Here is a 16,106-nt window from a genome sequence, read left to right as displayed (position 1 = left end):
TTCACAGCCCTAATGTATATATTTTATATATATTAAATATATATGTATCTATTTATATATACATGTATATTTATGCATATATGTGTATAGATATATACATGCATAAATATACATAAACGACCCTGTGACATATATATATAAGTATATTTTATATGTGTCTATATATATACATAGATGTATGTATATATTTATGTATATATTTTATAATATATATATTAAATATGTATTTATATAAATATATATGTACATGTATATATTTATATATTTATATAAATATATACATTTATATTATTTATGCATATATATATACATATAAGTTTGTATACATATATTTATATGTATATTTATATATATCTATACATTTATGCATATATATATTTAAATGTAGCTCTTTATATGTTGCTCTATGTGTGTTTTCCTTCCAGAGGAGTTCAACGATAAGATCTTGAGTCCAGACCTGAGCGACTCTGAGCTGCAGCGGCTTCACGGTGAAGTGCTTCACATCTACAAGACGTACTGCCTGGAGGAGAGCGTCGACAAGATCAGCTTCGACCGCTTCATCGTGGAGGAGATCCGCATCAGTAAGAGCAGCTGCACATGTGCTCCTATTCTCTCAGGTAGAACATGTGGGACGACGTTATGGAGGAGCGTTCTCTAGACATCAGCGGAGCATCCATCCATTTTCAATACCGCTTCATCCTCATCAGGGTCGCGGGGCGCTGGAGCCGATCCCAGCTGACATAGGGCGAAGGCAGGGGACACCCTGGACAGGTCACAGTCCATCTCAGGGCTCACATAGAGACAGACAACCGTTCACTCTCACATTCACACCTATGGGCAATTTAGAGATCAATTAACCAGCGGAGCAACGGGGTCTAAAAGTCACAGAGCAGATCTCAGATCAGCACAGAAGGAAAAAGGGAGTAACCATAACGTGTAAAGATCCTGTCGATGCTATTTCATGTAAACAGAAATATTATTTGAATAATAATTAGTATTGCCATGTAAACGGCTCTTTTTCAGAATAAAGGCTATCTAGTCACTACTTTATAAAGTTATAACCCTGAATATGTCAAAGCGATCATTCACAAGTGAAACCCTGTGTTACAAACCGAGGGCTGGAAAGACGCAGCGTTGCATCATGGGAAATGTAGTCACGGGTGTTTTGTTAGGTGAACGTCGTCCTTTAAACGGTTAACCGCCGAGCGACTCTTCAAAGCCTTCAGGCTGTATCAGTGATGTTAAAGTTGAAGCTCCTCCCCTTCAGTCGCTGAAGGCCCGTACCTCGGCGTGGTGAAGCTGCAGACCATGCACTGCCTGTTCGAGGCCTACGAGCACGTCCTGTCTCTGCTGGAGAGGGTCTTCACCCCCATGTTCTGCCACAGCGACGAGGTGAGAACTGGCAGAACCCAGGTTCTAATACGGGATTGTTAAAGGTTATATATTAATGCTCCAGAAACGATACAAACCATCATAATGTGACATGAAGACTTCTGCTTTACATATTAAAAGCACGCTTGGGTAGATTGTGGCGCCCCTTGTGGACGAAAGTGGTACTTTCACTGCAGCGGGGTCTGTTATCATGAATAAGTAACATTGAGTGATGGTTGTGTGTGTGCAGTACTTCAGACACCTGCTGAGGGGAGCTGAGTCTCCAGCCAGGAACTCACGCACCAACAGGTGGGCTCTGGAGCTCTGATTCATGATTCTGTTAAGGAGGAGGAGGAAGAAGAGGGAGGGGGTAGGAGGAGAGAGAGGGGGGAGGAGAGAGGAATATGAGGGAGAGGAAGGAGGAGGAAGGAGGAGGGAGGGAGGGAGGGATGAGGAGGGAGGGAAGAGAGAGAGAGGAGGAGGGAGACATGGAGGGGGTAGGTTGAGGGAGGGAGGGACGAGGAGAAAGGAGAGAGAGGAGGAGAAGGAGGGAGGAGGAGAAGGATGATGAGGGAAGAGCAGCAGGAGGAGAAGGATGATGATGAGGGAAGAGAAGGATGATGATAGAAATGGAGGAGGAGGAGAAGGATGATGATGGAGGAGGAGGATGATGATTAGAGATGCTCCGATCAGGTTTTTTGGTGCCGATCACTGAAATCAGTATCTGCCGATCCGATAATACCGATCACGGTGTCGATTGAAGCATTCTATTTATTGTGTAGCATTATTGCTATGAGGACTATGAGGAAATACATATATAAAGCACCTCAAACATTAAAGAAATTACAGATTTCTTTAAACATTTAGGACTTTTAATTTGAAAAATCTCTTAATTGCGACAGTGAATATGTTTGATTGCCAGGCTAGGGGAAGTCAGGGACGTCCTGAACACATCTGCATCAGTCGTTGCCTTGGACTCTGAGGGAAAACATATCTAGAGCGCCTCAAACATTAAAAAAATGACATTTCTGTAAAAGATTTAGGACTTTTACTTTGAAAAATGTCCTAATTGATATATTAAAATGTATTGCTTGCCAGTGATGGGGATTTCAGATATGTATGGAACACATCTGCATCATTCATTTCCTGGAACTCTTGTGGAAATCTATTTACAGGACTTTTCTTAACATACAAAAGTCTGACTTATTTTTATAAACTCTTCCTTGGTCCAGTAAAACTGTTTTAATGTTAGCATAATTTAAGCTAAATCTCAGAAATGATCTATAAAGATACAAAATCAGTTCATTGACTTTTGTTAGTGTATGATTTGTCGACATCTGCAATTGAAACGTCTGATAGTTTTTCTCGCAGATGTGACGTCATCTGATCGGCCAAGTTTGATCGGCCGTTTTGAGAACGCCGATCAAAACCGATAATGGGAATATCGGCCAATATGGATCGGCGGCGATCAGATCGGAGCATCCATAATGAGGATGATGAAGAGGAGGAGAAGGAAGAGGATGATGAAGAGGAGGAGAAGGAAGAGGATGATGATGGAGGAGGAAGAGGCAGCTCCGTGGTGTCTCACCTCTGTGTCTCGTGCTCAGGAACTTGTCGAAGCGAGGCGAGTCGTTCGGCATCAGCCGGATCGGCAGCAGAATCAAAGGCGTGTTCAAGAGCGCCGCCATGGAGGGCGCCGTGCTGCCGCCGGGCGCCATGAGCGACCTGGACGAGGAGCCGGTGAGTTCCCCCCGGCGTCTCCCGGTCTCCCCGCAGGATGACTCCTTCGCCGTCTCCTCGTCTCCTCGCAGGTGGAGGAGGCCACCGTGGTGCTGGAGGACGACGCCCCCCCCGAGCCGGCCTCCTCGCCGGACTCCCCGAGGAACCTGTCGGCGTGGAGCGTCGCCATCCCGTACATCGACGTCTACGACGACGACGTGAAGCGGGAGAAGGTCCCCGTGTTCTGCATCGACGTGGAGCGCAAGGACAGGAAGGAGGGTGAGCGGGGGGCGGGGCCTAACCCGGACCGTGGGTGGGGCCTACCATGTGAGAGGCGTCCGGTCGTCTTCACGCTGCCTGTGGTTCTGTCCCCAGTGGGTCACGACCCGGAGCGGTGGTCCGTGTACCGGCGGTACCTGGAGTTCTACGTGCTGGAGTCCAAACTCACCGAGTTCCACGGTACCCGCCATGAATCTGACCTGTTGCGCAACAGTTGACCTCTTGTTGAAGCCTGCTCAAGTTTGAAAAGAAAAGGAACAATTACGAGGAAGAGTAACTCTCTCTCTCCTCTTATCTTCTTCCCCCCTCCCTCCCTTTCTCTCTCCTCTTCCTTCCTCCATCTCTCCTCTGCCTCCCCCCCCTATCTCTTCTCTTGCCCTCTCTCTCCTCTCCCTCCCCCCCCTCTCTCTCTCTAATAATAATAATAAGAGAAATGTAAATAATGTTCATATTCTAATGAGAATATTGTCTTGTAAATTATAAATCTAACGTGTGTATGTATATATATATATATATATTATAAGACATATCTAATATCTTCATCTCTTGTTCCAGGCACATTTGCAGACGCTCAGCTTCCGTCTAAAAGAATCCTCGGACCAAAGAATTCTGACTTCCTTTCCTCCAAGAAGGAAGAGTTTGAGGAATATTTACAGGTTTGAATCCTCCATCAGAAGCTTGTTTAATTATCAATTAAGAAACGAACGAGCTCCATTGAACTCACCACCAGGGGAATTAAAACCACATCGAACACTTTAGAGTCTTTATTTAGTTTTTACAAAACTATAAACAGCTACGAAATAAATGATGAACAATAACCCTCAACTCAAAGGAATGAAGATATTCATCCTGACCGTAAGTATTAAAAGCTTTAAAATGTCTTTTATAGATTCTATTTTTATTGAACTGTAAAAGAAGGAACCGCTAATTATTTAAAATCACACATTCTATAGAGAGAAATTAAAAGTCTCTCTGTGTGTGTCTGTGTGTCTGTGTGTGTGTTTGTTTGTAGAGGCTCCTGCAGCATCCAGAGCTCAGTAACAGTCAGCTGTTGGCAGACTTCCTGTCTCCTCACAGCATGGAGTCTCAGTTCCTGGACCGGATGCTGCCCGACGTCAACCTGGGTACGAACGCCTAGTATATATATATTGTCATGATGTATATTCTATTACACTGTTTTATATATATCTTTTTAGTCTGCTACTGCTGTCTTGAAACTTGAAACTTGAAGCTGCAGGATCCTGGGTTCAAAGGTCCCAGAGCGTCGTGGGTTGAACTCGAGGTCGGACTCTTCCAGCGTTTCTCAGAATGAGGCCGAGACATAACAAGACGACCTCTTTCCTTTCTTACCACGTGTCTTTGAGCAAGGCATCAAAGCGCCAAACGTCCACGTGGCTCATGTTCACCGTCAACAGCTTCCAACTCTTTACGTCTTCTATCGGTTACGTTGACGCTGATTTAAAACGGACCTCCTGCCCTTTTATTCTATTGTTCTTCTTCTTTACTTCCTGTGTTCCTCTTGTTCTTCTTCTTCACTTCCTGTGTTCCTCTTGTTCTTCTTCTTTACTTCCGGTGTTCCTCTTGTTCTTCTTCTTCACTTCCTGTGTTCCTCTTGTTCTTTACTTCCTGTGTTCTTCTTCTTCTTCACTTCCTGTGTTCCTCTTGTTCTTCTTCTTTACTTCCTGTGTTCCTCTTGTTCTTCTTCTTCACTTCCTGTGTTCCTCTTGTTCTTCTTCTTTACTTCCTGTGTTCCTCTTGTTCTTCTTCTTCACTTCCTGTGTTCCTCTTGTTCCAGGAAAGATGTTTAAGTCTGTTCCGGGGAAGCTGATGAAGGAGGTGAGTCCCTGCTGATGGAGGTATTCCTTTAAACATCCCTCATGTCCACTTCCCACCGGCGGTGTTTACATTGAACTCACACGACCTCTGACCTCTGCTCCTGCTCCCCATCATAAAACAGGTTCAGGGACCTCGGGATTTCTTACCGCCGACGACACTAAGCACATTGAACTGTTTCTTCCAGAAAGGACAGAACCTGGACCCGTTCATCCAGTCCTTCTTCAACTCCTGCGAGTCGCCCAAACCCAAACCCGGCCGCCCGGAGCTGACGATCCTCAGCCCGGCCCCCGAGAGCAGCAAGAAGGTACCCCCCCCCGACCTAATTAACCTCATCCAAACACTTTCCTGTCAACGTTCTTGTTAAACGGAGGATTTCCGCTCCAGGGAGGAAGACTTGTGATAAGTTTCTGTTAACGAGGGCGAGTGGGCGGAGCCAGGAAACTGATGGCGCCATGGAGACCATTGGAGGGAACTGCCTCCACACGTACACACGCTGTCTTTCTGTCTCAGTGACGTTTAAAGCAGCATCTGAGATTAAAATAAACTTCCGTTGTCTCTCTCCAGGAGTAACGGGATCGGCTCTCTGGCGCCGAACCGCAACTTTGACTTGAGATTGAAAAGTTAAAAAGTTGTCGTCAATCATAATGTCGAGAATTGGGTTTAAATGTCTAATTATCTTGTTTTCTGCATCAAGACGTGATCTTTCAAAACATCCAACTGATCACTCTGACTCCCAGAGAGGAAATATAATCTTCTATTTCCTGATGAGTTTATTTGTGTGTTTTACAATCGATGACCACCACGTAATGAAAGGACAACGTTGAGACTTCATGGCCTTTAGTTTGTGAATCCACTTCACCGAAGTTAAAAGAAGGGAAAATATAATGTTAGTATGATCACAAGCCACAATTTGACAAGAGAAATTAAAAAAAAATTAGCCGCATACGTTGAACATTCAGTGAATTAGTCAGTGAAAGGTTCTTAACAATAAACAGACATGGAATCAAACAAGACAAATAATAGAAGAATACACAATCGGATGCATATGGTAAACAAAGGAATGGCGTAATATTAATATTCTCACTTTCCTGCAGCTCTTCACCGACTTGTTCAAGAACAACGCAAACCTGTCTGAGAGTTCAGAGAAGAGGCACAACGACAACTTCTTCCTGGAGGCGGTCTCTGTAGACGGCATGTACGACTCCGTGATGCACGTCGGTGAGTGCAGCGCACAGACGAGGACGCTGTACCTCAGAGAAGGACCTGCAGCTTCTTAAGGGTGGATGGCGTGACTCTTCAGTCTCTCTGTGTCGTGACTCTCTCTGTGTCGTGACTCTATGTGTCGTGACTCTCTCTGTGTCGTGACTCTCTCTGTGTCGTGACTCTGTCGTGACTCTCTATGTGTCGTGACTCTCTATGTGTCGTGACTCTCTCTGTGTTGTGACTCTGTGTCGTGACTCTCTGTGTCGTGACTCTCTGTGTCGTGACTCTGTCGTGACTCTGTGTCGTGACTCTGTGTCGTGACTCTCTCTGTGTCGTGACTCTGTCGTGACTCTCTATGTGTCGTGACTCACTCTGTGTCGTGACTCTGTGTCGTGACTCTCTATGTGTCGTGACTCACTCTGTGTCGTGACTCACTCTGTGTCGTGACTATGTGTCGTGACTCTCTGTGTCGTGACTCTTTATGTGTCGTGACTCTGTCGTGACTCTCTCTGTGTCGTGACTCTGTTGTGACTCTCTCTGTGTCGTGACTCTGTGTCGTGACTCTCTCTGTGTCGTGACTCTCTCTGTGTCGTGACTATGTGTCGTGACTCTGTCGTGACTCTCTCTGTGGCGTGACTCTGTGTCGTGACTCTCTCTGTGGCGTGACTCTCTCTGTCGTGACTCTGTGTCGTGACTCTGTCGTGACTCTCTGTGTCGTGACTCTGTGACTCTGTGTCGTGACTCTCTCTGTGTCGTGACTCTCTCTGTGTCGTGACTCTCTGTGTCGTGACTCACTCTGTGTCGTGACTCTGTGTCGTGACTCTCTGTGTGTCGTGACTCTCTCTGTGTCATGACTCTGTCGTGACTCTGTGTCGTGACTCTCTATGTGTCGTGACTCTCTGTGTCGTGACTCTGTGTCGTGACTATGTGTCGTGACTCTCTCTGTGTCGTGACTCTGTGTCGTGACTCTGTGTCGTGACTCTCTGTGTCGTGACTCTCTGTGTCGTGACTCTGTCGTGACTCTGTGTCGTGACTCTCTGTGTCGTGACTCTCTGTGTGTCGTGACTCTCTCTGTGTCGTGACTCACTCTATGTGTCGTGACTCTGTGTCGTGACTCTGTGTCGTGACTCTCTGTGTCGTGACTCTCTCTGTGTCGTGACTCTGTGTCGTGACTCTGTGTCGTGACTCGGTGTCGTGACTCGGTGTCGCGACTCTGTGTCGTGACTCTGACTCGGTGTCGTGACTCAGTGTTGTGACTCTCGCTCTGTGTCGTGACTGTGTCGTGACTCTGTCTGTGTCGTGACTCTCTGTGTCGTGACTCTGTTGTGACTCTGTGTTGTGACTCTGTGTCGTGACTCTGTGTTGTGACTCTGTGTTGTGACTCTGTGTCGTGACTCTGTGTCGTGACTCTGTCGTGACTCTGTGTCGTGACTCTGTGTTGTAACTCTGTCGTGACTCTCTCTGTGTCGTGACTCTGTGTCGTGACTCTGTGTTGTAACTCTGTCGTGACTCTCTGTCGTGACTCTGTGTCGTGACTCTGTGTTGTAACTCTGTCGTGACTCTCTCTGTGTCGTGACTCTGTGTTGTAACTCTGTCGTGACTCTCTGTGTCGTGACTCTGTGTTGTAACTCTGTCGTGACTCTCTCTGTGTCGTGACTCTGTGTTGTGACTCTGTCGTGACTCTGTGTCGTGACTCTGTGTTGTAACTCTGTCGTGACTCTCTCTGTGTCGTGACTGTGTTGTAACTCTGTCGTGACTCTCTCTGTGTCGTGACTGTGTTGTAACTCTGTCGTGACTCTCTGTGTCGTGACTCTGTTGTGACTCTCTGTGTCGTGACTGTGTTGTAACTCTGTCGTGACTCTCTATGTGTCGTGACTCTCTCTGTGTCGTGACTCTCTCTGTGTCGTGACTCTGTGTTGTAACTGTCGTGACTCTCTCTGTGTCGTGACTCTGTGTTGTAACTCTGTGTCGTGACTCTCTCTGTGTTTTGACTCTGTGTTGTGACTCTGTCGTGACTCTCTCTGTGTTGTGACTCTGTGTTGTGACTCTCTATGTGGTGTGACTCTGTGTTGTGACTCTCTATGTGGTGTGACTCTGTGTTGTGACCGTGACTCTCTCTGTGTTGTGACTCTGTCGTGACTCTCTCTGTGTCGTGACTCTGTGTTGTAACTCTGTCGTGACTCTCTGTGTCGTGACTCTGTGTTGTAACTCTGTGTTGTGACTCTCTCTGTGTCGTGACTCTCTCTGTGTCGTGACACTGTGTTGTAACTCTGTGTTGTGACTCTCTCTGTGTCGTCACTCTGTGTTGTAACTCTGTCGTGACTCTCTGTGTCGTGACTCTGTGTTGTAACTGTCGTGACTCTCTCTATGTCGTGACTCTGTGTCGTGACTCTCTGTGTCGTGACTCTGTGTTGTAACTCTGTCGTGACTCTCTCTGTGTCGTATCTCTGTTGTAACTCTGTCGTGATTCTCTGTCGTGACTCTGTGTTGTAACTCTGTTGTCACTCTCTCTGTGTTGTAACTCTGTCGTGACTCTCTGTGTTGTGACTGTGTCGTGACTCTCTGTGTCGTGACTCTGTGTCGTGACTCTGTGTCGTGACTCTCTCTGTGTCGTGACTCTGTGTTGTAACTCTGTCGTGACTCTCTCTGTGTCGTGACTGTGTTGTAACTCTGTCGTGACTCTCTGTGTCGTGACTCTGTGTTGTAACTCTGTCGTGACTCTCTATGTGTCGTGACTCTCTGTGTCGTGACTCTGTGTCGTGACTCTCTCTGTGTCGTGACTCTGTGTTGTAACTGTCGTGACTCTCTCTGTGTCGTGACTCTCTGTGTTGTGACTCTGTGTTGTGACTCTGTCGTGACTCTCTCTGTGTTGTGACTCTCTATGTGGTGTGACTCTGTGTTGTGACTCTATGTGGTGCGACTCTGTGTCGTGACTCTCTCTGTGTCGTGACTCTGTGTCGTGACTCTCTCTGTGTCGTGACTCTGTGTTGTAACTCTGTCGTGACTCTCTCTGTGTCGTAACTCTGTGTCGTGACTCTCTCTGTGTCGTGACTCTGTGTTGTAACTCTGTCGTGACTCTCTGTGTCGTGACTCTGTGTCGTGACTCTCTGTGTCGTGACTAGGGATGGGTATCGTTAGGATTTTATCGATACCGATACCGATACCGTTATTGCTTATCGGTATCGGTATTTTTCGATACTCTTATCGATACTTTTCAATAATTTGGTGCTCAAAATTATAGACATGAATACAAGATGTGAAGATTAAACAGTTATTTTATTGATATTGTCTTGCAGAAGTAACTGTATAACTTACATTAGCTTCTCAGAAGCAGACAAAAATAAATATAATAACTTAAAGGGGCCTGGCTCTCCCTATCATGCTTTTTGGAGTTTTCCCTCAAACAGAGGATGAACATTTTTTGTAACATTAATGCATGGAAACATGTCCCAGAATGAAAACTAAATACTGCACTCAACAGTTTTTGTTTAAAAAGATAAGCATGTTCACTTTCTCCGGGAGAAGCCGAGATCTCTCCTTTCTGAGAGTGTTGCCAGCTGTGGAGAACACTCTTTCAGAAGGCGTTGAGGAGGCTTGAACACAGAGGTAGGTGGTGGAGAGCTGAGAGAGGACAGGAAAAGTTTCCTTCTTTCTCCACCACCAGTGGACAGGGTCTTCTGATGTAGGGATGGGAAGGAGGCCTCTGTAGACGGACAGCTCATTCCTGATGTTCTCGAGGATTGTTGGCGCTGTTGTTTCCTGTTGAATAAGGCTCCTCCGAGCTCTTTATCCTCTTCAGCGAAGAGTTCCTCCAGTGCAGAGACCCTGGGTTTCTTGACAACATGAGGCTGAAATATAATATTTACCATGTAAATGTATTCAGGCTTATTGCTTTTGTTAGAACATATAGCATTGGTATTACAGAATCATGTCTTACTTACATTTTCCACCTCCTCCTCTTCATCCTCTTCATCCTCATCCACTTCCACTTCCTGAGCCTCCACTGGCACTGCATCCTCCTCTCCTAACATCTGAGAGGGATATCAACATATTAATGTTGCTATGCACATTATTGCAATGCAAATAAAAATACACTGTAGTAAACATTGCAAACTTTTTCTTAAATATGTAATTTTGATAAATACTTACTTCCCTCAATGCTGCTGCCTTCAGTCGTTCCCAAACTTCATCAGAAGAACTCAGCTTTCCCTTGAATCTTGGATCCATAAGAGTGGCCTCCTCCAGAAAGGCCATTATGTCATGATCCTGTACACAAGAAAATAATAACACTTCACATAACACTTCACAGTGAGGGAGGGAGGGTATATATCGTTACTCATTATTAGGGAAAGATATGCAGCTGTACCTGGTAACGTTTGGAGAGGTCACCCCAGACCTTTTCTTTTACCGTGGCCACAAATGTGGAATCCTCCTCTTTGACAGTTAAGTGGGTCTTCAGTTTTTGCAGAATGGGAATTATCTGGCCACATGTAGAAGACTTGTCGCTTGACACACACAGGGTACTTGTATACAGCATGCGCATCAGACTGACAAAGTCCTCAGCCCTCCTGAAGTCTTCATCTGTGATCTCTTCAAGTCTGATATTAAATTACAAAATTATAATGTATACTGTATTGACCATTTAGTTATACAATAATTTGTTTATATCATGACATGGATTTTCTTCATCCTGACAAGAATGAACTATTTTTTTAAGACTTATTATAATAGCATTATTATGTTTGCTTAGACCATTAATTAATTCATACCTGTCTCTCTTCATGAGCTTTTTGGCACGCGGGTCCAAGAATGCTGCCTGTATTGCAGGATATTGCTCCACAAATCTCTCCACCATGAGATAAAGAGAATTCCAGCGGGTTTTGACATCAAGGACCACAGAATGGTCAGGCAGGCCTGAAATATATAAATGATGACCAATTAAAATGTATTTATTCCTCCTGTCCTGTCTGAATTACACTGAAACAATGAGGCAAAGTTTCTTACCCAGGAGACGCTGCTTCTCTTTGAAAATGGTCTTAATCATTGAGGATCTTTTGATCCAAACGATCACATCCCGGATCCTTGCTGACCACTTGGAGATAGCTTGCACATTGTAAACCTTTTCTGCCCCTAGGTTTAGAGAATGCGCAAAGCATCCAAGCTTTTTTGTTTGTAGCTGACGTACAGCCACATCCATATTTGGAGCGTTGTCGACAGTTACGGCGACGACCTTCTGTCTCACCCCAAATTCAGCCAGGACTTCATCTATTTGTTCAGCAACAACAGGCCCACTCTGAGACTCATATACTGCCTGTGTCTTAAGGACTTTCTGCTTCAACTGGCCTTGGTTAATGTAGTCGGGCGTGACCGTTATGTAGTGGTCCTGTGTAATACTGGTCCACCCATCACTTGTAATGGCAACTTTTTCCACACTGGCAAGCTCTGCCCTCAGGTTCTCTTTTTCGATGTTATACCAAGCAGGTATGAGTGTGTTGGACAGAGTGTCTCTGGAAGGGGGGTGGTAATTAGGGTTAAGGGCTGTGGTCATCTCCTACAGTTGGAAAAATAGCAACAAGCATACATATTTAATTATATACATGTATATTGTAATTTATTACATCAGTTAAACTGAATAACTTACTACACTCTCTGTAAATAATATGTTACATCTTTGCACTTCTGTTTATATGCTACCTGCCATACTCTATGCTGTAGATTTTTCAGAACATCCAATTTAAGAAGTAACATAGAGTGCAAGAATGCTCACAACGTCGTAGTCTGCTTATATTCAACACAGAAGAAAACGTTGGGCAAGTCAAAACTAGGGCTAACTTACCTAACAATTAGATAGCGATTTATGCTAAGCCAGCTACCGGCTACCAAACGTACCTAAACCAACTGGACTCCACTGTACTGAAGGGCTGCATATCCTTCACAATATACTTTGCGATAGCCCTATGACATGTTGCTTTCTGATCCTGTGTCATTGTCCCTCGTTTAGCTATAGAGAATGGAGAGGCCACCGCTGTCTGACTTCTCCTAACATTCTCCTGTGTGGATGCTGTCGCTGTTGCTGCTGCTTGACTGACGTTGTCTATGGGATTATTTGGGGACATACATTAGAAGTTGCTTGATGGCTCCGAGTTAATAATTGTAGAGTTATAAACAAAAACAAATGTTACCTTCACGTGTCGAAGTCGAGGCAGCCGTCCGCAACTCGCACCAGGTTGCACTGAGGAGGAAGACGTTGTTGTTGTGCTAATGCTAGCACTATTAGCACTAGCATTACTAGCAGCCACAGTGTTTACTAGGCTGTCAAATATGCTGCACCGTTTGAGATTCAACGAGTGTCTCGTTTGCAAATGCTTCATCAAGTTGCTTGTGTTACCCCCTTTACAAGCAACGACTTGAGTACAAAGATTGCACTTTGCACTATCGCCACTCAATTTTTGAAAGTGCACCCAGACCTTTGATCGCTTCGCTCTGTCCGCCATGACTGCGGGAGTCTCACAGTCACAACACAAATCACAACAATGATAAGAGCGCGCCGATGGCCAATCAGAGGGGTCTCAAACCGGGATGAGGGTCACGTAATATACCGATAGCAGCACCGTATGTCCAGCGGCTTAACGGTAAACCGATACCGTCAAATCAGGTACCGGTATTGACTTAGTACCGGTTCTCGGTACCCATCCCTAGTCGTGACTCTATGTCGTGACTCTCTCTGTGTCGTGACTCTGTGTCGTGACTCTCTGTGTCGTGACTCTGTGTTGTAACTCTGTCGTGACTCTCTCTGTGTCGTGACTCTGTGTTGTGACTCTCTCTGTGTCGTGACTCTGTGTTGTAACTGTGTCGTGACTGTCTCTCTGTATCGTGACTCTGTGTTGTGACTCTCTCTGTGTCGTGACTCTCTCTGTGTCGTGACTCTCTCTGTGTCGTGACTCTCTGTGTCGTGACTCTCTCTGTGTCGTGACTCTGTGTCGTGACTCTCTGTGTCGTGACTCTCTGTGTCGTGACTCTGTGTCGTGACTCTGTGTTGTGACTCTATGTGTCGTGACTGAGTTGTGACTCTCTGTATCGTGACTCTGTGTCTTGACTCTCGTGTCGTGACTCTGTGTCGTGACTCTCTGTGTCGTGACTCTGTGTTGTGACTCTGTGTCGTGACTCTGTGTTGTGACTCTCTCTGTGTCGTGACTCTCTCTGTGTCGTGACTCTGTGTCGTGACTCTCTGTGTCGTGACTCTCTGTGTCGTGACTGTGTCGTGACTCTGTGTCGTGACTCTCTCTGTGTCGTGACTCTCTGTGTCGTGACTCTCTGTGTCGTGACTCTCTGTGTCGTGACTCTGTGTCGTGACTCTCTCTGTGTCGTGACTCTGTGTCGTAACTCTCTCTGTGTCGTGACTCTGTGTCGTGACTCTCTCTGTGTCGTGACTCTCTGTGTCGTGACTCTGTGTCGTGACTCTCTCTGTGTCGTGACTCTGTGATGTAACTGTTGTGACTCTCTCTGTGTCGTGACTCTATGTGTCGTGACTATATGTCGTGACTCTCTCTGTGTCGTGACTCTGTGTCGTGACTCTGTGTCGTGACTCTCTGTGTCGTGACTCTCTGTGTCGTGACTCTCTGTGTCGTGACTCTCTGTGTCGTGACTCTCTCTGTGTCGTGACTCTGTGTTGTAACTCTGTGTCGTGACTCTCTGTGTCGTGACTCTGTGTCGTGACTCTCTCTGTGTCGTGACTCTGTGTCGTGACTCTCTCTGTGTCGTGACTCTCTCTGTGTCGTGACTCTCTGTGTCGTGACTCTCTCTGTGTCGTGACTCTCTCTGTGTCGTGACTCTCTGTGTCGTGACTCTGTGTCGTGACTCTGTGTCGTGACTCTGTGTCGTGACTCTGTGTCGTGACTCTCTCTGTGTCGTGACTCTGTGTCGTAACTCTGTGTCGTGACTCTCTCTGTGTCGTGACTCTCAGGCCGGACGGTGTTCCACATGGCCGACTGGCTCCACCAGGCTCTGTCTGCTGGCCGGATCCTCGTGAAGAACTCGTTTGAAGGCTACATGGACCGGTTCCTGCAGTCCAAGCTGGACCTGATCCTCCAGGAGCACCACCTGGTGTCCCTCATCACGCAGCTCCGAGGTAAAGACTCCTCTAAGACTCGTCGGCTCCTACAATATATAAACAGCTTCCTGCTGAACATGTGGTCTATAAGGTTTAGTGAGATTCCTGCGTCAATTACGGCGGCCATGTTTGTAGTTTATTAATGAAACAAACGATGGATGACTTTATAATCATGTTCTCTATAGTTGATGTTCTCTAGTTTCATGTTCTCTATAGTTGATGTTCTCCATGTTCTCCTCCAGACTCCATGTTCTGTGAGAGCAGTGAGCAGCGACCGCCAGAGGACCAACTCCTCCGAGCCCAGAGGACGTTTGATGAGATGATGAACTACCTTCCAGGTTCAGTGACTCACCACAAGCAACACATGAGCACCCAGGGCCAGACACATCGAGAGAGATATTTATATATATATACATTTATATTATATATATTTATATATAGATATATGTATAGATATATGTATATATAGATATATGTATATAGATATATATATATATATCTTGATAACAGAGCAGGTGTCTCCATCATCATGTGCTTTAATATCTAAACCACCTCAGTTTGATGTAGTCCAGCTCCTTCAACATGATCATAACCGCGGCGTGTCGCCTCCTCTCAGACGCGGTGGTCCGCTGCATCGGCCAGGAGGCGAAGCGCGACGGCGTGCGCCTCCTGTTTGACGGCTTCCAGCAGCCCGTCCTCAACAAGCAGGTGACCGGTGTCGTCCAATAGGATCCATTCAACTCTGTTTCCTGCTGTGAGGTCTCTGTGTCCTCTCTGACCTCGTGTCTCCTCGTCTCCTCAGATGACGTACGTCCTGCTGGACGTGGCCGTGCGGGAGCTCTTCCCCGAGCTCAGCAAGCTGAGCGAGTGACGTCGTCCCGTGAGCTCCTCATGGCACGGCAACACGTAGCTCAGGTGTTAGCGGATCAGTGAGGCGAGCCAGGTGTCTCCTCTGCAGGGAGCCGACACATCCCGCCTTATCGATTATGGATTATTGATCGGCGCGACACGATTTCCCCCCCGAAAAACTTCAGGGTCATCTTTACATTCCAATGTATATAAAAGCATTAATAAAAAGATTTATATTTATTGATGTCAGTTTACGTCTGTCGTCTTTTTCTTTCTTTTAATATTTTAATATTTATACTTTTATTAATTATTCAGTTTTAAACTTCAGTCTCTAATTGTTTATTTGACTTGAATATTCCCAGAAGACAAATTTGATGCTAGGATTAATTTTTAGGAATCTGATGTTTTCTACAGTCGGGTCGGGTTCGATTTATTATTCTTATTAAAGCCCCATTATGTAGTTTTTCCCCTTTAGCGCCCCCTTCAGTTTTTGAGGTATTTAACGTTTACTTCAGTGTCGTAAATACCCAGTTACGATAGATGCAGCCCGGTAGAAGCAATCCGGCGACTGTTTCTATTTTGGATTTATACCAATGGGCGGGATCACTAAACAAAGACTGCGCAGGAACACTGAACTGGGTCAGCACCGACCGGACCAGGGTGAAGCAGCGCGGGGATTGAACGCGGCGCCTCGCCACGTTTCCGCCTGGTCGGTCAGCTGTTTGCCGGTTTTTGGGGG

The 16,106-nt window shown here is 46.0% G+C and overlaps 2 protein-coding genes across 6 annotated transcripts in view; one reads left to right on the top strand and one right to left on the bottom strand.

Moving 5' to 3' along the window:
* Nucleotides 1–15,616, top strand: part of snx14 (sorting nexin 14) — a 30,208-nt gene extending 14,592 nt beyond the window's left edge. The window contains exons 14-28 of one of the 5 annotated variants that reach the window (XM_056427483.1): nucleotides 426–581; nucleotides 1,268–1,392; nucleotides 1,622–1,680; nucleotides 2,979–3,111; nucleotides 3,183–3,369; nucleotides 3,466–3,549; nucleotides 3,925–4,025; nucleotides 4,394–4,493; nucleotides 5,165–5,205; nucleotides 5,327–5,509; nucleotides 6,300–6,423; nucleotides 14,372–14,536; nucleotides 14,761–14,856; nucleotides 15,135–15,226; nucleotides 15,321–15,616. In XM_056427483.1, coding sequence (XP_056283458.1) covers nucleotides 426–581; nucleotides 1,268–1,392; nucleotides 1,622–1,680; nucleotides 2,979–3,111; nucleotides 3,183–3,369; nucleotides 3,466–3,549; nucleotides 3,925–4,025; nucleotides 4,394–4,493; nucleotides 5,165–5,205; nucleotides 5,327–5,509; nucleotides 6,300–6,423; nucleotides 14,372–14,536; nucleotides 14,761–14,856; nucleotides 15,135–15,226; nucleotides 15,321–15,389 — 1,715 coding nt within the window. In that variant the 3' untranslated portion in view covers nucleotides 15,390–15,616. Of the gene's footprint in view, nucleotides 1–425; nucleotides 582–1,267; nucleotides 1,393–1,621; nucleotides 1,681–2,978; nucleotides 3,112–3,182; nucleotides 3,370–3,465; nucleotides 3,550–3,924; nucleotides 4,026–4,381; nucleotides 4,494–5,164; nucleotides 5,206–5,326; nucleotides 5,510–6,299; nucleotides 6,485–14,371; nucleotides 14,537–14,760; nucleotides 14,857–15,134; nucleotides 15,227–15,320 lie in introns of those variants that run through there. The other 4 variants (XM_056427482.1, XM_056427484.1, XM_056427485.1 and 1 more) reach the window with 4 other exon arrangements.
* Nucleotides 10,197–11,759, bottom strand: LOC130202189 (E3 SUMO-protein ligase ZBED1-like). The gene is made up of 5 exons (XM_056427557.1): nucleotides 11,413–11,759; nucleotides 11,178–11,322; nucleotides 10,775–11,006; nucleotides 10,558–10,674; nucleotides 10,197–10,439 (listed from the first exon to the last, which is right to left on the bottom strand). Exons 1-5 carry the CDS (start codon nucleotides 11,603–11,605, stop codon nucleotides 10,335–10,337), a joined length of 792 nt encoding a protein of 263 aa, XP_056283532.1. The 5' UTR covers nucleotides 11,606–11,759; the 3' UTR covers nucleotides 10,197–10,334.
* Nucleotides 15,617–16,106: the final 490 nt, after the last annotated feature.

The sequence above is a fragment of the Pseudoliparis swirei genome, chromosome 12 (genome assembly GCF_029220125.1).
Source record: "Pseudoliparis swirei isolate HS2019 ecotype Mariana Trench chromosome 12, NWPU_hadal_v1, whole genome shotgun sequence".
Taxonomy (NCBI): domain Eukaryota; kingdom Metazoa; phylum Chordata; class Actinopteri; order Perciformes; family Liparidae; genus Pseudoliparis; species Pseudoliparis swirei.
The sequence above is the reverse complement of the archived record's forward strand: the minus strand, read 5'-3'. Positions and strand labels throughout refer to the sequence as shown.

Coding starts and splice junctions, on each gene's coding strand:
- LOC130202189 (XM_056427557.1), bottom strand. CDS start 11,605: ATGGATGTGGCTGTACGTCAGCTACAAACAAAAAAGCTTGGATGCTTT. Junction 11,007..11,177: donor AAGCTCATGAAGAGAGACAG/GTATGAATTAAT, acceptor ATTTAATATCAG/ACTTGAAGAGATCACAGATG. Junction 10,675..10,774: donor ACCTCTCCAAACGTTACCAG/GTACAGCTGCAT, acceptor TCTTGTGTACAG/GATCATGACATAATGGCCTT.